At 42.8% G+C, this 20,221-nt stretch overlaps 1 protein-coding gene across 4 annotated transcripts in view; it reads left to right on the forward strand.

The window, feature by feature from the left end:
- The window catches only part of C6H8orf34 (chromosome 6 C8orf34 homolog), a 458,472-nt gene that overhangs the window by 413,428 nt on the left and 24,823 nt on the right, over nucleotides 1–20,221 (forward strand). For 3 of the 4 annotated variants that reach the window (XM_075353192.1, XM_075353191.1, XM_075353194.1), the window contains exons 13-14: nucleotides 9,797–9,890; nucleotides 10,100–10,159. In XM_075353192.1, the coding sequence (XP_075209307.1) occupies nucleotides 9,797–9,890; nucleotides 10,100–10,137 (132 nt within the window). In that variant the 3' untranslated portion in view covers nucleotides 10,138–10,159. The remainder of the gene's footprint in view (nucleotides 1–9,796; nucleotides 9,891–10,099; nucleotides 10,160–20,221) is intronic. The other variant, XM_075353195.1, reaches the window with a different exon arrangement.

The raw sequence follows: 20,221 nt of genomic DNA on the forward strand, positions 1-20,221 counted from the left end.
ATCTGTTTTCAAGTGTTGTTAAGAGTTACTTCGTATACTCAAGTATTATAAGTATGAAAAGGGTTATGTAGTCTTCCAGCAGGACAACGAACCAAAGCATACATCGAGATTGTCAAAGAAATGGTTCAATGACAATGATGTTGACATGCTGGATTGGACCCAACAATCCCTGAACCTCAACTAAATCGAATACTTGTGGGTAGAATTGAAGAAAAAGCTGTATACAGACCCAAATCAGTTGACCAGTATGCAATAACATTGAGAGCATTTTGAGTGCTGGAGCTATTCCTTCATATATATAGTTATTTTTTCTCCAAGCACCTACTTGATAGCAGTTGAGCTGGGCCCTATCCATTTCTCAGATTTCGATAAGGCATGCTTGAATCTGATCAACAACGTGCCCAGAAGTATTCAGTGTTAAAAGTCAAAGGTGGATTTACAAAATACTAACAAAATAAGAAAAATTTAAATTTTGATTTTTAGGAGCAAAAAAATAACAATGCAGTGACATGACACAATCCACATAAATAATCATATGCTAAATTGTTGCAAGTCACATTAATGTGTGAGATCGCCAAGATACAGTAATTGTCTATAAAATTATGGTAGTCTCATGTTCAAAGCTGTAGGGGATGGTGAGATATGGAGCCTGAAAATGAAAGTGCACAACATTGTTACCTTTTTGCTTGTCAGTGTATTCTATTTCAGGCTATCTAAAAAAGAATATTGAAAATGGGTTTAGGAATTGACCCCATCTGCAATTTTGGCAGTATATTTTATTGTAACTTGAGGATCTCATACAGTTTTTTTTTTTTACTTTCCCCTAGACCAGGGATATCAAACTCAAATAAGCAGAGGTCCAAAATTAAAAATTTAGACAACCTAGTCATGGGTCCCACATAGTCTTCCATACAGATTAATGGGTCCAACATAGTCCTCCATACAGAATAATGGGCCCCACATAGACATCCAAACAGAATAATGGTACACATATAGTTCTCCATACAGAATAATGGTGCCCATATAATTCTCCATATAGAATAATGGGCCCCACATAGTCCTCCATACAGAATAATGGGCCCCACATAGTTCTCCATACAGTATAATGGGCCACACATGGTCCTCCATACAGAATAATGGGTTCCACATAGTCCTCTATACAGAATAATGGGCCCCACATAGTCCTCCATACGGAATAATAGACCCCCACATAGTCCTACATACAGAATAATGAGCACAACATAGCCCTCTACATGATATAATGGACCCCACATAGACCTCCAAACAGAATAATGGTACACATATAGTCCTCCATACTGAATAATGGTACACATATAGTCCTCCATACAGAATAATGATAACAATATAGTTCTCCATATAGAATAATGGGCCACACAGTCCTCCATACAGAATAATGGGCCCCACATAGTCCACCATGCAGAATAATAGGCTCCACTTAGTCCCACATAGTCCTCAATACAGAATAATAGACCCTACACAGTCCTCCATACAGAATAATGGGCCCCACATAGTCCACCATGCAGAATAATAGGCCCCACTTAGTCCCACATAGTCCTCCATACAGAATAATGGGTCCCACATAGTCCTGCATACAGAATAATGGGTCCCACATAGCCCTCCATACAGATTAATGGGCCCAAAATAATCCTCCATACAGAATAAATGGTCCCACATAGTCCTTCATACAGAATAATGGACCCCACATAGTCCTCCATACAGAATAATGGATTCCACATAGTCCTCCATACAGAATAGTGGGCCCCTCATATTCCTCCATACAGAATAATAGACCCCACATAGTCCTGCATACAAAATAATGGGCCACACATAGTCCTTCATACAGAATAATGGGCCCCACATAGTCCTCCATGCAGAATAATGGGCCCCACATAGTCCTCCATGCAGAATAATGGGCCACACATAGTCCTTCATGCAGAATAATGGGCCACACATAGTCCTTCATACAGAATAATGGGCCCCACATAGTCCTCCATGCAGAATAATGGGCCCCACATAGTCCTCCATGCAGAATAGTAGACCCCACATAGTCCTCCATACAGAATAATGGGCCCCAAATAGTCCTCCATACAGAATAATGGGCCCCACATAGTCCTCTGTTGTGAATGTCATCTGAGTGGGTGCTGGTGTGGAGCTCCCTCTGGTGGCCAGTAATGGTAATGAAGCTGAGTTTGAATCTGTGATTCAGACAGGTGATGGAATTAATTGGTAATCTAGGAAATCCTATTGCAGATCAGCCTAGTTTATTTAGGAGAGCATTTTGTGCCAGGCGGTCGCCGGTGGTAAATGTCACTGCCTGCTTCTGAAGATGGCTGGGAGTTTTTCCTTCTCTTTTTCCCATTTATTTGGTGCCTGAATCTACAGCAGATAAGTTTTACAGTTTCTGTGCTTAATTGCTGGATTTGCACTTAAGAGTGTTTCTGCATATTCCATTTGATTCTATGTTTAGTTTCCTGTATGTAAAGATCTGTCTCTCTACTTTTGTGAGCAGGGCAGTTCTTCCAGCAAGAAAGGGAGCTTGCTCTTTGTTCATGTTTGCATTATTTGCACTTTAGAAGATTATTTGTTCTGTGGTTTTGTTTCTTCCCATTATATATGCAGTTATTTTTAAAGTATCTAGCACAAGAGTACCTGATATAGTGGGGGAGAGTCCGTGTGGTCTCAGTATTTTTTATTATCAGGAGATTGGGTTTTTTTTGTAGGGTTTTTTGCTGGCCGCAATCAGTTATCTGTCCTGTCCTGTTCTATCTAGTAAGTCGGGCCTCTCCTTTGCTGATCTATATTTTCTATCTGTGTATTGTGTTTTCTTACATCACCGTTGTTGCATGTTGGGGGCTTGCTATTTCTTTGGGGATTGCTCAGAGGTGAGTTAGGATTCCTCATTTCTATCTTTGAGGTGTAGCAAGTTTCTCAAGCAGTGACAAGGTGTTTAGGTGTGTTAGGAACATCCCACTGCTTCTAGTGTTGTCTGATAGATAATGGATTGTGGTCAGCTCAGTTTCCAACTACTCTTGTGGTTTTGTTTTTTCCTGATTAATGGGATTTTTTGTGATCGTCCATGGTTAACAGATCATAAGAGTCCTCCATACAAAAAAATGGGTCCCACATAGTCCTCCATACAGATTAATAGACCCTACATAGTCCGCCATACAGAATGTGCTCCACATAGTGCTCCACATGATATAATTGGCCCCACATATACCTGCAAATAGAATAATGGTACACATATAGTCCTCCATACAAAATAATGGGCCCCACATAGTCCTCCGTACAGAATAATGGTACCCATATAGTTCTCCATACAGAATAATGGGCCACACAGTCCTCCATGCAGAATAATGGGCCCCACATAGTCCTCCATGCAGAATAATGGGTCCCACATAGTTCTCCATGCAGAATAATGGGCCTCACATAGTCCTCCATACAGAATAATGGCACAAAAAGAAGAAAAGGTCTCGCACCATCACACTGTGTCCCGCATTAATGCCGAAAAGGAGGAGGTTAGGTCAGGTTGTTTTACCAATATAGCGCTGGTCATGGGTGCACTTTAAAATACCAGTCAAAGTCTCCTTATATTACCATAGAAAGTAGAGAATCAACGGGTCCACCCGTAGAAGTGCTATTCAGCACGAAACGGCCGTCGTCCTAAGGAGACCCGCATCCAGCTCTCCTCTTGCCTTTTATGTGCACCTCTGGAACCAATAAAATAATCTGTTTTTTTTCTGGAAATCGGATGGTATGTGCCGTTGATTCTCTACTTTCCATGGTAATACAGAATAATGGGCCCCACATAGTCCTCCATACAGAATAATGGGCCCCACATAGTCCTCTGTACAGAATAATGGGTCCCATATAGTCCTCCATGCAGAATAATGGGCCCCACATAGTCCTCCATATACGGTAACAACCGGGAAAGAAAGAAAAATTGACTCAAAAGTCCAAAGAATAGATAGGTTTATTAAATAGTTATTTTGTAAATAATCAGGATAGAGGAAATGATCCACATAAACAAAAAAACAGGGAGTGCCAATCAGTCTGGGACAGCTACATCAACATGATGAACACTTAAATCTACTACATCAATGTAAAAGTTGTTAAAGTAATACAACGGCGCTACTATTGCAGACAAGTTGTTTTAAAGGCCATAGAACGGTTAAGTCTATTTCTAAGTATGCAAAGATAAATAAACCTCCAATAAAGTGCAAGTGCTAATGATCAAATAATGATATCTAATGACTTAGTATAAAGGTCCAGTCACACTAAGCAACTTACCAGCGATCCCAACAACGATAGGGATCGCTGGTAAGTTGCTAGGAGGTTGCTGGTGAGATGTCACACTGAGACGCTCCAGCGATCCCACCAGCAACCTGACCTGGCAGGGATCGCTGGAGCGTCGCTACACGAGTTGCTGGTGAGCTCACCAGCAACCAGTGACCAGCCCCCAGCGCCGCGTGGAAGATGCTGCGCTTGGTAACTAAGGTAAATATCGGGTAACCAACCCGATATTTACCTTGGTTACCAGTGCACGGAGCTACACGTGCAGAGAACAGGGAGCAGCGCACACTGAGCGCTGGCTCCCTGCTCTCCTAGTTACAGCACACATTGGGTTAATTACCCGATGTGTGCTGCAGCTACATGTGCACAGAGCCGGAAGCAGCGCACACTGCTTAGCGCTGGCTCCCTGCTCTCCTAGTTACAGCACACATCGGGTTAATTAACCCGATGTGTCCTGCAGCTACATGTGCACAGAGCAGGGAGCAGCGCACACTGCTTAGCGCTGGCTCCTTGCTCTCCTAGTTGCAGCACACATCGGGTTAATTAACCCGATGTGTACTGCAGCTACATGTGCACAGAGCAGGGAGCAGCACACAATGCTTAGCGCTGGCTCCCTGCTCTCCTAGCTACAGCACACATCGGGTTAATTAACCCGATGTGTCCTGCAGCTACATGTGCACAGAGCAGGAGCCGGCACTGACAGTGAGAGCGGCAGAGGCTGGTAACAAAGGTAAATATCGGGTAACCAAGGACAGGGCTTCTTGGTTACCCGATGTTTACATTGGTTACCAGCCTCCGCAGAAGCCGGCTCCTGCTGCCTGCACATTTAGTTGTTGCTGTCTCGCTGTCACACACAGCGATCTGTGCTTCACAGCGGGACAGCAACAACTAAAAAATGGCCCAGGACATTCAGCAACAACCAACGACCTCACAGCAGGGGCCAGGTTGTTGCTGGATGTCACACACAGCAACATCGCTAGCAACGTCACAAAAGTTGTTCGTTAGCAGCGATGTTGCTAGCGATGTTGCTTAGTGTGACGGGGCCTTAAGGCTGCTGCAATTGTACAAACAGCCAAACAAAGGCGTCCTAGATAGTAGCTTCTATTTCCGGGCACATATGTTTAAATGTCGTACCTGCTACAAGACGTACAGATCTGTCGGGTAACAGGAAATCCTATGGCCATAACAAATTTTTATTACTCCTGATAGGCGACGCTAAAACCTTTAGGCTATGTGCACACGCTGAACATTCAGTACAGAAAATATCTGCACCAAATCCGCACCTTGTAGCAGAAAAACGCACCAAAAAACACATGCGGGTTTGGTGTGGTTTTTGATGCGTTTTTTGCAGGGGTTTTTTTGGGGGGTGCGGTTTTTTTTTGCATGCAATAAGTAAATGAGTGTCCATGAAGCTGGGTTAATTAATAAAAAGTAAAAAAAAAAAAAGCTTTCTTGATGTCATTTCCTATTTTAACTGTTCTCCTGTTTGAATTTCCATAGTCCTGCTTCTAATCACATCACATCCTGTTTAACCCATGCATTTTTTTGCGTTAAAAAGCACAGCAAAACCGCACCAAAAATTCACTGTGGGACCTCACCTGCGGATTTGAAGCATTTTTCATCAAAACATTAAAGTCAAAGGGTGAAAAAACGCTGCAAATCCGGACCAATAATTGACCTTTGGCAGATTTTTTTCTGCATCAAAATCTGCAAGGAAAAAAAACCCTGCAGCATTGGCAAAGCACTTCACAAATCTCAGACTTTATTGCTGTCAGGAGAGGCATGTAGATTTTGAAAAACTGCATAAAAAAATGCATCAAAAACCACAGCGTGTGCACAAGGCCATAATCAAACATTGCACATTTGAGAAAATGATTGACATATTATACATTTTTTTACTTCAAATCTGGAATTAGTGTAAGGGTGGCTAGTGGGGACTGCAGTAGCCATCGTCACAGGGGTTACTAGGCCGGAGCGCAGCGGGACATTAACCCCTCAATCCCCAGTCACCACTACAGTGGACATTTATAAGTCCATTCACCCGCAGAGTCAATAACTTGGATACAGGGGGTTTCTTTCCAAACTTTGCAACTTTACTTGATAACTTCTGTACAGTGTCATCATCATTATCCCGCACCCTTAGGGTGCTGCTTCTGAGCGCAGTGGGGTTCCCTTTGGTCTTCACTATGTCTTATAATTTTCCAGCCAACTGCTCCCCTGGTACCTGGGAATCAGTAAGCTCCACTTGGCCCCTCATCCTCTGCACTGACATTCGCCATCCACGGCAGGCTCACTCTCTGCTCCACCATTGGCTCCCACCCTATTATTGGGGCACACTTACCGTCAACTTGAAACGAGGGGACTCGTTGGAAAAATTCTTCCAAGGTACAGCCGCTACTCCCACCGTCCTGACTACTTCCTCCTCAGCGGGGAATGCAATTATTTTCAGACCTGCTGTGGGTTTGACCCTGAGGGTCAGTACGAATTGATATTTTTGGGCTACTTCTCACTTTCCTGGGGACTCTCCTATCCTCTTCCTCCTGCTTTGCCCTTTTATAACCTGCCATCCTCCCTGCTACAAACCCCTTCCTAACCAGTAGCCCAGGGAAGCAGTCACTACACTAGGCCAGGCTGCCACCTAGTGTCCATACAACCTCTTGCAACGATTTTATCAACCATAAATACATAAATACACATAGTTCTGTCACCTCTGCGGCAGTGGCTGAGCCTGTACCCCCTTACATTACCACTTTGTATTTGCGTAAAATCACCAAAAATACAACAACATTTTTCTTCACGTGTAGACCAGCATTATAGGTTGTTTTTATTTTTACAACATTATTGCGAAGCTGAACTTTTTTAAAACTTTTTTCTACTGTGGTCAGATCTTAGCTAAGACATGAACTGTCTTCACCTGACGGCTGACTCTGCAAGAAAATTTTGGATAATGTTCTTTTTTTACTTTAAATATTTAATTCATAGAATATATATGTAACTATTTTACATACATTATACACAAAAATAGCTTTCTGGGCAAGTTTATAAAAAAAATTAAAAAATAAATAAATAAATATTTCTGGCAGATAATTACATTTTCTTGAAATTCTTAGTTACTGACCTATCAATGAACCAGAACTCACTAATAAACCACAGTCTTATTTCATACTTGAGATACTGTTTATGTCTTTGACCATCCCAAAACACTTAGAAACTGATTGCATTTAGCTATAGGAAGCAGCAACATTTTAAATTTGATTTGCATAAAAATGCCGATATCATGTTAGCTTAAGGTTTGAAATGTGGAATTCCTGGATCGACTCCTCCGCGCCTTCCCGCTGAGATAAAAATAAATGTAATTATTTTTTAAAGCCGATGCCAAGATCTCATTTAAAGATTAGATAGAACACACACATGCAAATGTTTCAAGGCCCTTAAACATGCAAATTGTCGTCTGGCTCAGACTCATGTCCTATTTCATCTCCAACTTTTGGTTGTCTGCCACAAAAATGTCTATGATAGATGAGGTAAATCTTTCTAAAAGCCCCATTAATTGGAAATCATAAAAAGTGTAAACTACAGCATAATTCAGATAATCTATCATTCTTAAATTCAAAATCACTCAAATACATACAGTTGAAACAAAAAAGTTTACATACGCTAGTTAAAAAGACACATCTGCAGGTTTTTCTCACTATCTGACATGAAATCAGAATGAATATTTCCCTTTTTAGGTTCTCGTTAGAAACCAAAATTATTTATATTTGCCAAATGCCAGAATAATAAGAGAGAGAGAGAGAATGAATGCTTTAAGGCATTTTTATTACTTTCTGCAAAGTCAAAAGTTTACATACACTAAAGGCTGCTTTACACGGTACGACCAATTGTGCAATTTCACAATCGATCGTGCCCGCCCCCGTCCTTTTTGCATCACGGGCAAATCGCTGCCCGTGGCGCACAAAGTCGGTAACCCCCGTCACACGTACTTACCTCTCGTGCGACCACGCTGTGGGCGGCGAACGTCCACTTCCTGGAGTCGGAGGGACGTTCGGCGTCACAGCGACGTCACACGGCCGCCGGCCAATGGAAGCGGAGGGGCGGAGATGAGCGGGACGTAAACATCCCGCCCACCTCCTTCTTTCACATAGCCGGCGGCGGCCGCGTGACGCAGGTGAGCTGCTGTTCATAGATCCCGGGGTGTCACACGGAGCGGCGTGTGCTACCCCGGAAACGATGAACAACTAAATTAAACGATATTATGGAACCTAGCGAGCAGTACACGACTCACGATTTGTGAGCGATACTGCGTTGCTAGGAGGTGTCACACAGGCCGGCATCTCCAGCAATGCCGGATGTGCGTCACAAAAACCGTGACCCCGACGATCTATCGCACGATAGATTGTCTGGTGTAAAGCAGCCTTAAGAGTACTATACCTACATTTCATTAGTATTTGGTAACATTGCTTTTAAACTGTTTTACTTGGGTCAAACATGTTGGATTTCCTTCCAGGCGCTTCTCACAATAGTTGGTAGGAATTTGGGCCCATTCCTCCTGACAGAACTGGTGTAACTGAGCCATGTTTGTAGGTCGCCTTTCTGGCACCGGCCTTTTCAGCTTTGCCCATACATTTTCAATAAGATTGAAATCAGGGTTTTGTGATGGCCACTCCAAAACTGTGATTTTTGTTATCCTTAAGCCACTTTGTAACCAGTTTGGCAGTATGCTTTGTGTCATTGTCTATTTGGAAGACCCGTTTCTGCCCAAGCTTTAAGTTCATGGCTGATATCTTGAGATGTTGCTTAAGTATTGACACATAATCCTCTTTCCTCATGATGCCATGTAGTTTGTGACATGCACCAATCCCTCCTGCGGCAAAACAACCCCATAACATTATGCTGTTACCCCCGTGTTAAATAATTGGGATGGTGTTCTTAAACTTTAAAGCTTCTCCATTTTTCCTCTAAATGTAATGATGGTCATTAGAGCCAAACAGTTCACTTTTAGTTGCGTCAGACCACAGGACATGTCTCCAAAAATTAAGTTCTTTGTTTCTGTGTGCATTTGCAAACAGTAATCTGATTGTTATCTTTCTTTTGGAGTAATGACTTTTTCCTGGCAGAGTGGCGGTTGAAACTGTACTCGTTTCACTGTGGATAATGACACAATCTTACCAGCTTCCTCCAGCATCTTCACAAGGTCTTTTGCTTTTTTTCTTGGGTTGATATGTACATGTCTGACCAAAGCACATTCATACATGGTACACAGAACCGATCTCCTTCCTGAGCGGTATGATGGCTGGTCATGCATAATTGTATAGCAGTTGTTTCCATCTATGACTTATTGAAGGTTGGAGTCTAATGTTATATACACAATGTACAAGTTTGCTGGCTTTTTGCTTTGGTGAGAATTAGTTATTTACTTTTTATTTGTACTGAAAAAGTAGCATAGCTCTTTTAGCACTTTTGTAATTTTTCTTTTATATAGGAGGAATCTTATGAACAACTTCAAGGTTCCCGTCAACCATGGACTCTTCCAAGTGACACAGACAGTGAAGGTGTGGAGACAGAAAAAGAAAAGCGTAAGTTTTCCTATATTTCTGTGCATGTCTGATAGACCACTTTTCATGTTCAAGTGAAAAATCTCAGGCTCATTCATCCCAAATTCTGCCATAAAACACGCTTCAAAGAGAAATTCGGGGCATATAACACTATTCATTAGATAATAGCATATGATATACTTTTCTAGATCCATGAGTTTAACCAGTTATATTGGGACTTTCTTGCACAGATGTTGGACTATCGGGAATTACAGAACATTGGATGTAGGACTAATGGAAATTTACTATAGGTAGGTGTAAGACTAATGGAATTTTAATTCTATAGGGAACAGGACAGATCATTTATAATATTCTTGCAGTAGAACAGACTTCAAAAATAAAAAGGGAAAAATTGGCAACTGCACCCAATGTATCATGAATGTGTCTTAGTCTCAGGTCACACATATTTTCCCATCTACCTTAAAGGGAACCAACTATCAGGATTTTCATATATAAAGTAAAGCCAGTGCTATACTAGCACTAAGATGATGAATGTAAGCATTCCTTTTGTTCCGAGATTGGATGTTGTATTTCAGAAATATGTGCAAGTACAAATCCAGCAATGCACTGCTATTTGATTGACAGGTGCAACAGGAAGGGAATATGTGGGTCAAATCTTTGTGTCTATTCGCGCCCCTGTCTGTCTTGGCCGAAATTAACGTTTATGATGGAGACAGGGGGAGGAAAGGCAGGCAGGCAGACAGGGTGGGAATAGATAACAAGAACCGACCCAGATATTCCCTTCCTGTTGCACTTGTCAATCAAATAGCAGTGCATTGCTGGATCTTTACTTGCACATATTTCTGAAATAAAAAAATCCAATTTCTGAACAAAATGTATGCTTAAATTCATCATCCCAGTGCCAGTATAGCACTAGCTTTACTATATGTATGAAAATCCTGATGGTTGGTCCCTTTAAGGGTTTTGTAAGTTTGATTGCAACAATAATCTGGTATACTAAATTTCAGACAAAAGCCTGCTATGCCTCAATTTCAAGGGAATCTGTCATGACAAAATGGTATTCAAACCAAACACAGGTACTTGATGCACCCTAGGCTTTGCATTTATGGCCTTCATTTTTTGGCTCTTGTCAAGCCACAGCTGTCAGTCAAGGAAGAGGAGGATGGGGATAAATAAAAAAAACAAGTAGGTATGAAGGCGCATTGAGTGAAGATGAGTGAACCCGAGGTTCGGTGTTCAGGGTTCGTACCAAAGACAGACTTTAGAAAAAAAAAGCAGAGTTCAGATTAGGAGTTTGAGTGCTTTATGTATGAACACCATTGACTGTGCTCAGGTACGCTTGGTAATCAGCCCGGTATGAGCTGCTTGCAGTGTTTTAACGGCTCGCACTGGGGTTAACAACAGCGTTTTCGGATATAGTGTGCATCAAACAAAAAAAATGGAAAAACCTCACCCACCTACCCTTGGAAGTAATCTGTTTATGGCTGACTATATGTGTGTGGAGACCCGAACTGCCAAATTAGTAACTTCATTTAGGGTTCAAGTCAAGTCTGGGTCCCGAACCGAACTTTATCTAAAGTCCGGATGAAGCCGCCCAACCGAACTTCAAAGGGTCCACTCATCTTTAGTATTGAGCTGTTTGTCAACGTCAAATGTGCATTGAGCGCCTGTTATTTGATCAGTCATTACCTCCTGATAGATCCCATATATTTATAAAGGACCTATCTGGGTTTGGTAGATTCTGTTCATGACAAATCCATCAGAGCAATCCAAGCTAAGTTATGAAAGGCTTAGGTTCTGTTCACACAGCAGACTTCCATATCTAACACCAATGTTGATTAGATAATAAATAGGTGAAAACTATTACAGTTTTTTTGTGTAAATATATATAAATTGAGATGGTGGTTGTCGTATAGTGAAAAGTTCTGATAAATACATTCTGATTGGCATGTAAAGCTCTATAGGTCCTTCACATTTCCATACCGGGTCTGCGTAGAAGGTTCTGCCGTTTGTAAGAATCTTCCTTTGCATCTGCAGAGGAGACAAGGAGATCTGTGAATATTTCTGAAAAATCATCATCTGTACTGAGGTATTAGAGGGGAACATGATTCGGTCCCATTGCAGGTGGCATGTAAATACAGGGAATTACTAGACATCAAATATAATTATTTAGTAATAGGATCCACCTGGAATTAGAATGTGCTTATTGTGGCCAAAGAAATAGTTCAAAGATGCCCGGCCAGGGTTTGTCCAGCCAGCCTTTGCCATGGTTGTGTGACAGCCTGCTGATAAATATGTCACCTGGCATACATTATGGTCTTGTATTTGGAGTTAACATACAACACTCTTTTTGTGATCTTGCATTCTGGGAGCCAGGCCGTCACAATTTATGAGCTCAGAAAAAAATAAACATTAACTAACACCTGTTTTCTGACTCGGCGCGCCATAGAGTTCTGTGGAAATAATACAGACTTCATAATGGGGCCGTTCAATAATAACGGCAAAATCTAAACCTGCATCTAGAAAAATGTCATCATTCTATAAAGTGTATATTTTACATAAGTGCAGTAATGGGATTGCTTATATAATGCTAACAAGATCCATCTTACAAGGCTTAACCTCAGCATCTTATACCATATATCAAAGTTTCTAAATGTTACTGGAATTGCCCGGTCTCGAAGATGTTTGTGAGATAGGCTCTGCAATGAAAAAATATATGATATAGTCTTCCTTTTGTTCAACAAGTGAGACAGCTTCTTCCTTTGTTATGGCCGGTTAAGGAACATTATTTATGGTTTTCCCATTCCAAGGAAGTGTATGAAACTTATGCAAGTGTTAAATATTACAGCATTACATGAAGATTCATAACGTTTTTTTCCTCTAGAACAGAGCTACTCTGGTCCATAAGTTGTGTCCGACAATACACCTTAGGCCCATAAGTGTATTCACATAAATGAGGCTTGGCTACAAAACCATGCAATGTCTATTTGAAAGATCTGTAATTTTTACGGGCAAATAACAGTCCTTTATCTCATGCACATGAAGCGATGAACCGAGAGCCCACCGCAATGGAGAGCAGAGCTGAAGCAACTACCCAGGTCACCACAACTATAACAACCAACAACAATATATTCACCAGCAGTTCAGTGACATGTATCTATAACGTACAACAATCTGTTAATCTGTTCTCTATTGTAACTTATCTCCTCTAAAAAGATTGTGCGGCTAAAGCACTCTAACTACAGAGGCCTAATATAGTTCCTTAACCACCGCACCTGGGTGTCCACTCACGATACTTTCGCAGGACCGGTCCGCTCTGAGGCTTGATGGTACGTTGGTGCACACTTCACTCAATTCACAGGACAGCTGGGCTCATCCAGGCGGCGTCTGCTAACAAGCCGGATACCATCTCTCTCAGGCGAGCATTACCCCGGGCCACCCGTAACTCTCTCAGCTCCTTCTCACAGAGATACAGGAGCTACTCAAACCATTGGCACAGCCACTGCACAGACTCCTTCCTGTGTGCGTCCCTCTGCACGTCCTGGAACTCTCTCCCTTGGTCTGTTAATTCCTGCTTCTCCCTGCATTTGTCTCAGTTGGATATATATAGGAAAAAACCGGGTGTCTCGCCGTGTTTCTTCCTATATATATCCAATTGAATCCTTTTAGGCTGCAGCTGTCTCACCTGTGTACTACGCAATTATAGGAGTTGTGACTGTCACAACCCTTATTGGTGAGTTTACGTATATTCCACTGCTCGTTGTTTTATCTGGTAAGACCCTATTGCGCTACCTTCCAAGGCTTCATTCTCCTGATTTGCATTTGTCTCAGGGCAGACCAAACAAACACAGCAGCAGGGGAGACGCGGGATATTCCATTGTGCTCTGCAGGGGAGCAGTCTTTTAAAGTCACAGTATAGCAAAGTCTTAAAGTCACAGTAAAGCAACATCTTTAGTAGGGGTTGCACTCCCCTACACACCCTTCAACCTTTCTGTTGGAATCATGGTAAGATTACATCAATTGTGAAGCACTTGCACTAGAACATTTGACAGTTCCCATACTGTCAGTTTGGCAAAAAATACCTGGAAAGGAGCCATAGTGCTTGAGGAGCAGCTATCTCTTTTGTTTCTATATGTTATACCCCATTGCAATTGCTGATTGGTAAAGTTCCTGATACCTCTATGGATCAAAGAGAAATCAGCTCTGAAATGTGCTGCTTATGATACTGCAGCATAGATTGTTCAAACAATGCAATATACTGCATAGTCAGTCATCACATGACATCCCGTTTTCATATTTACGGTCACGTGAAAGCTAGTGTCTTTCCCTGCTTCTCTGAATGAAGTAGGAACTGTAGTTTTTTGTGGCAGATTGAGAGAATTAGTAAGAGCAGCTAGATCCATCTCTGATATATATATATATATGTGTATATATATATATATATATATATACATATATACACTGTATGTGTATATATATATATATATACATATATATATATATATATATAAAAAAAAAAATATATATATATATATATATATATATATATAAAATGATATTTCCATGCATTATGTACTCTCCTATAATAAGAAATTAAAGAGGTGTTTGGATAAGAAAAGGGGTGTGGGATATTAGTATATTCTTTTGGCCTCCACAGTTGGGATGAGTAATTGAAAATTTATGTTGAATGGGTATTAGTAATGAAAATCACAAATGACTGGGTTGTCAGGAAGCAGTAAGGTGATAATTATGGGAGACTTCAGCATTCCTAATGTGAATAAGAACGTCAATAAGACTCATTGTGAATTTCTTAATAGGTTTTACTCATTGATAATCTTTGCAGCCGAGTAATCCCATAGATTGATAGATGGTATCAAATTTTTGTGTAGGAGGATTTTGGGTCAACTGATCAGACAGTGGGTGCTATGCAGTTTAGCTTAATGACAACTCAATGGAAGAGACTGCAATTTATATGACAGCACCTCACATCACTTCTCTGGCATTCAAAGCATGGTAATGTCTAATTATAGAGGCAGAAATAAATCCACAAGACAGTTCCACTTTGTTTCGAGACCATCATTATGGTTTAGAGAGATGCATAGAATATCAATTATTTTGGATACAAGAACATTGTGAAAGTCACTTAAGCCTCAGACTTTTACATAGTAGTTAAATAGATTAAATTGAACTTACTGTAAATATTGTGCTGTCATAAAAAAAACTCCTTAGACTAGAAGATTGAATTGACATTAAACGGTGTATGTATGGTACAGTGGGGACATGAGGCAAAAAGGATTTGAAAAGAAAAAACATTGTCACTGAGTCTTTGGTTGTGTGCCCACGTTGCATTTTTATGTGCAGAAAATCTGCACCTAAAAAAGCATGTTTTGTCAGGAAAAAAGCAGCTGAAAAACGCGCATTTCTTATTGTGTTTTTTCACTGTTTTTTCCATACTTCTTTTTGTGTGTTTTATAATCATGGCAATTGCTGCGGTTCAGGCACTGTACCCCTGTGGTTGCTGCCAGGTCTCTGTCTGATGTTACAGCTGGGACCCGGCTCTTACTGCCCGGAGCGGTGCCTACGCCACTCCCTGCAGTTTAACCCCCCTGAATGCTGCGATTAGTGCGATCACTGCATTAAGAAGGCAGAGTAAGAGATCGCTTACCTCTCCCTCATGATTGGGTCCCTGAAATGCGATCACAAGGACCCGAACACTGCCATAGTTACCCTTGGTCATCACTAGAGATGAGCAATGTTCGAAGTGAACTGTTCGCCATTTTCAAATTCAAGTGGTTTTGGGCGGTGTTCGAGTCGTTCGACGAACTCGAACGATTTGCTTCACGTTCGACCGTTCGAGTTACCGTACGATAACGGTTCGATCACCAAAAGCGTGGCTTTTCACAGTAAGGCTATGTGCGCTCGTTGCGTATTTGCATGCGTCCTGCGTCCCCAGCACAGTCCCGCTCTCTCTCCTACTCACCGATCAGCTGCACGGCTGTCACAAAGCTCCGGCGGCTTTTCCTCTTTTGAAAATGGCTGCCGCTCATTATTCAATCTGGTATTCCCTGCTTTCCCCGCCCACCGGCGCCCATGATTGGTTGCAGTCAGACACGCCCCATGCTGAGTGACCGCTATCTCACTGCAACCAATCACAGCCGCCGGCGGGCGTGTCTATATCGTGCAGTAAAATAAATAAATAATAAAAAAAAAAACTGCGGTCCCCCCAATTTTGATACCAGCCAAGATAAAGCCACATGGCTGGAGGCTGGTATTGTCAGGATGGGGAGCGCCACGTTATGGGGAGCCCACCACCCTAACAATATCAGCCAGCAGCCGCCCGGAATTGCCGCATCCATTAGATGTGAGAGTCCCGGGACTCTATCCGGCTCATCCCAAATTCGGGGTGTCGAGGTGTGTGCGGGGATGATGATGGGTGCGGTAGTGTCGGGGTGTTTGCAGGGATGATGATGAGTGCGGTAGTGCCAGGGTGTGTGCGGGGATGATGATGTGTGCGGTGTTGTGTGCGGTGTTGATGAGTGCGGTAGTGTCGGGGTGTGTGCGGGGATGATGATGGAGGCGGTAGTGCCTGCATGTCTCTCTCTCTCTCTTTTCTCTCTCTTTTCTCTCTCTCTCCTCTTTCTCTTCTCTCTCTCCTCTCTTCTCTCTCTTCTCTCTCTCCTCTCTCTCTTCTCTCTCTCTTCTCTCTCCTTTCTCTCTCTCTTCTCTCTCTCTCCTTTCTTCTCTCTCTTCTCTCTCTCCTCTCTCTCCTCTCTATCTCTTCTCTCTATCACTCCTCTCTCTCCTCTCTCTCTCTCTCCTCTATCTCTCCTCTCTCTTCTCTTTCTTCTCTCTCTCACTCCTCTCTCTCTAATCTCTCTCTCCTCTCTCTCTCCTATCTCTCTCTTCTCTCTCCCTCTCCCCTCTCTCTCTCTTCTCTTCTCTCTCCCCTCTCTCTTCTGTCTCTCTCTTCTCTCTCTTCTTTCTCTTCTCTTTCTCTCTCTCCTCTCTTCTCTCTCTCTTCTCTCTCCTCTCTCTCTTCTCTCTCTCAGACCTGGCGATGATCAGCTGATGAGGTCACCTGAGGGAATTAGCTGACACTGTAACTCGAGCGGTGAGGCCGGCTTTTTACTGTCCTGTCGGACAGGAGTCTGCACAGAAGTGTGTAGTTTGGGTTTTTTTTGCACTGATGCATCAGCAGATTGTATAAAAGCCGTTTATACAATCAGCTGATGTGTCATGTGATTCAGGCCCTTGAACCTGACACATTATCTGATCGCTTTGCCTTCCAGCAAACTGATAAGATGATATTGGATCTGGATTGAACAGCGTGGGACCCTTGACCCAGGATTACTACAGAGGGAGGTTCTATATTTCAATAAAGATGGAGTCACTAATTGTATTGTGTTTTATTTCTAATAAAAATATTTTTCTGTGTGTTGTGTTTTTTTTTATCTGTACTAGAAATTCATGGTGGCCATGTCTAATATTGGCATGACACCATGAACTTCGGTCTTAGGGCCAGTTGATAATATACAGCTAGCCCTAACCCCATTATTACCCAGCGAGCCACCCGTCACCAGGGCAGCTGGAAGAGTTGGATACAGTGCCAGAAGATGGCGCTTCTATGAAAGCACCATTTTCTGGGGTGGCTGCGGACTACAATTCGCAGCGGGGGTGCCCAGAAAGCTTGGGCACCCTGCGCTGCGGATTCCAATCCCCAGCTGTCTAGTTGTACCTGGCTGGACACAAAAATTGGGCGAAGCCCACGTTTCATTATTTCATGAAATTCGTGAAATAATTTAAAAAAAAAAGGACTTCCCTATATTTTTGGTTCCCAGCCGGGTACAAAAAGGCAGTTGGGGGTTGGGGGCAGCCCATAGCCGCCTGCTGTACCTGGCTAGCATACAAAATTATGGCGAAGCCTACGTCATTTTTTGGGGGGCAAAAACTCCTGCATACAGTCCTGGATGGAGTATGCTGAGCCTTGTAGATCTGCAGCTGCTGTCTGTCTGTATGGAGGAGAGCAGACATCAGCTGCAGAACTACAAGGCTCAGCATCCTACATCCAGGACTGTATGCTGGAGGGAGAGACAGGGGGAGCAGAACTACAAGGCTCAGCATGCTCTATTCACTAGTGTATGCAGGAGAGCAGACAGCAGCTGCAGAACTACAGGCTCAGCACACTCCATCCAGGACTGTATGCAGGAGTTTTTTGCCCCCCCCGCAAAAAAAATTACGTGGGCTTCGCCATATTTTTGTATGCTAGCCAGGTACAGCAGGCAGGTACGGCTGCCCCCAACCCCCAGCTGCCTATTTGTACCCGGCTGGGAACTAAAAATATAGGGAAGCCCTTTTTTTAATTATTCCATGAATTTCATGAAATAATTAAAAAAAAACAAAAACGACATGGGCTTCGCCCCATTTTTGTGTCCGGCCAGGTACAACTAGGCAGATGGGGATTGGAATCTTCAGCACAGGTTGGCCCGAGCTTTGTGGGCCCCTCTGCTGTAAATTGCAGTCCGCAGCCGCCCGAGAAAATGGCGCTTTCATAGAAGCGACATCTTATGGCGCTGTATCCAACTCTTCAAGCGGCCCTGATGCCGGGTGGCTTGCTGGGTAATAAGGGGTTAATACTAGCTTTGTTTTACTAGGTAGTATTAAGCCAGAGATTCTTAATGTCAGGCAAGTTTGACCCGGGCATTAAGAACCTCCAATCAAGGGTTAAAAAAAAGACACCACACAGAGAAAAAATACTTTAATAGAAATAAATACACAGACACACTTAGAGACTCCATGTTTACTACTCCCTCTCACCTCTCCACGATCCTGCTCTTCTGTCTTCTTTCTCCTTCAACCCATGCAGCTCTGCTACATCAGACAGCACTGCATGGGAGGAAGAACTCTGCTGCTCCTGTGCAGTCTAATCACTCAATGAGTGAGCAGAGGCTGCGAGTTGGTAAGCGGTGACGTCACCGCTGCCACAGTTGCAATAGTAACCTGACAGGCGGGTTACTATAGCAACGGTGATCTCCGATCACCTGATTCCCGGCGCCGCTATTCACCGGCTGTGGCATCCAGTCCCTGCATGTGGGCTGACTCTGTAAAGAGTGCCGACATGCAGGGATGGGGAGCCAACCATGTGCCAGAGCATCTCGCCAGTACACACAGATGCTCAAACGAGCACCGCGTACCGGAGAGATGCACTGACAGGACCTAGTATGATGTCATAGCCATTTGACCAGTCTGTAGCCAATGAGATAATACACACGTGACTGGTCACATGCTATGACGTTACGGAAGGTCCTATCATCAGTGCTGGTTACCGGGAGGGCACAGCGATGATCATAAGGAGAAGTAGCGGGAGACAAAGTCTGCAGGACGCATCGCGAGGACCTGTAAGTATAATGGCAATGTTTATTAACTGTATGTGTATATGTATTATGTGTTTGTATGTGTTTGTGTTTGCCTGCCATTGTTTTCAATGGGGTTTGAAGGCGTTCGTCGAACGTTCGATGAACACACCTGCCATTCAATGAACCGTACCAAACTTGAACACTAGGGGGGTGGCTCATCACTAGTCATCACCATGATGATCCCGGGTTACTGAGCTAGGGAGAGCCTCACACACCATGCTGTATGATGCATGGTGTGTGAGGCAAAGTGCTGGGATATAATCCACTATAGTGATAAAGCACTTCGGGGGATTATAGAAACGAAGAAAAAAAAAACAATTGACATGCTGCTTCTTTGCTCATCAACAAAATCTGCAAGAAAAAAAAGAAGCAGCGTGTGCACAGCAAGTCACGATTCTCATAGACTTTGCTGGGATGCTTTGTCCTTGCTTTTATTGATTAAAAAAATCAAGGAAAATGATCGAAAAACAACGCAAAAAAAAAAAGGCCACATGGGCACAAGGTCAAAGTGGTTGTCCAATGATGGTGAAATTTTCAGCAAGTAGTGACTGCAGTTTGCTGAATCCTACTAGTGTGTACAATTGGAGGATTTAGTGCTATTTGCCGTTTAAACAGTCATAGCATGACCACAATCCCATGATTTGCATAATTGCGGTCACGTGTCAACTAGCTACTCATTTGCTTCTCTTAACATTCTCTCAAGCTGTAGTGCTTGCTAAAAATTTCCTTTAGAAAGTTAAGCACTTTAATAATATGTGAAGATCTTCAATGCCACTGCAATGTTACCATCAGGAAGGTTGGCACAAAGGTCATCTAAAGGGATAGTGAGGGCAAACAAGCACTAGGGCTTTCTGTTCTGGTTGCGATAAGGGTCCCGTTACACATAGCGACGTTCCAGCGATCCCGACAACGATTCGACCTGGTCAGGATTGCTGGTGC

This window comes from Anomaloglossus baeobatrachus, chromosome 6, assembly GCF_048569485.1.
Source record: "Anomaloglossus baeobatrachus isolate aAnoBae1 chromosome 6, aAnoBae1.hap1, whole genome shotgun sequence".
NCBI lineage: Eukaryota > Metazoa > Chordata > Amphibia > Anura > Aromobatidae > Anomaloglossus > Anomaloglossus baeobatrachus.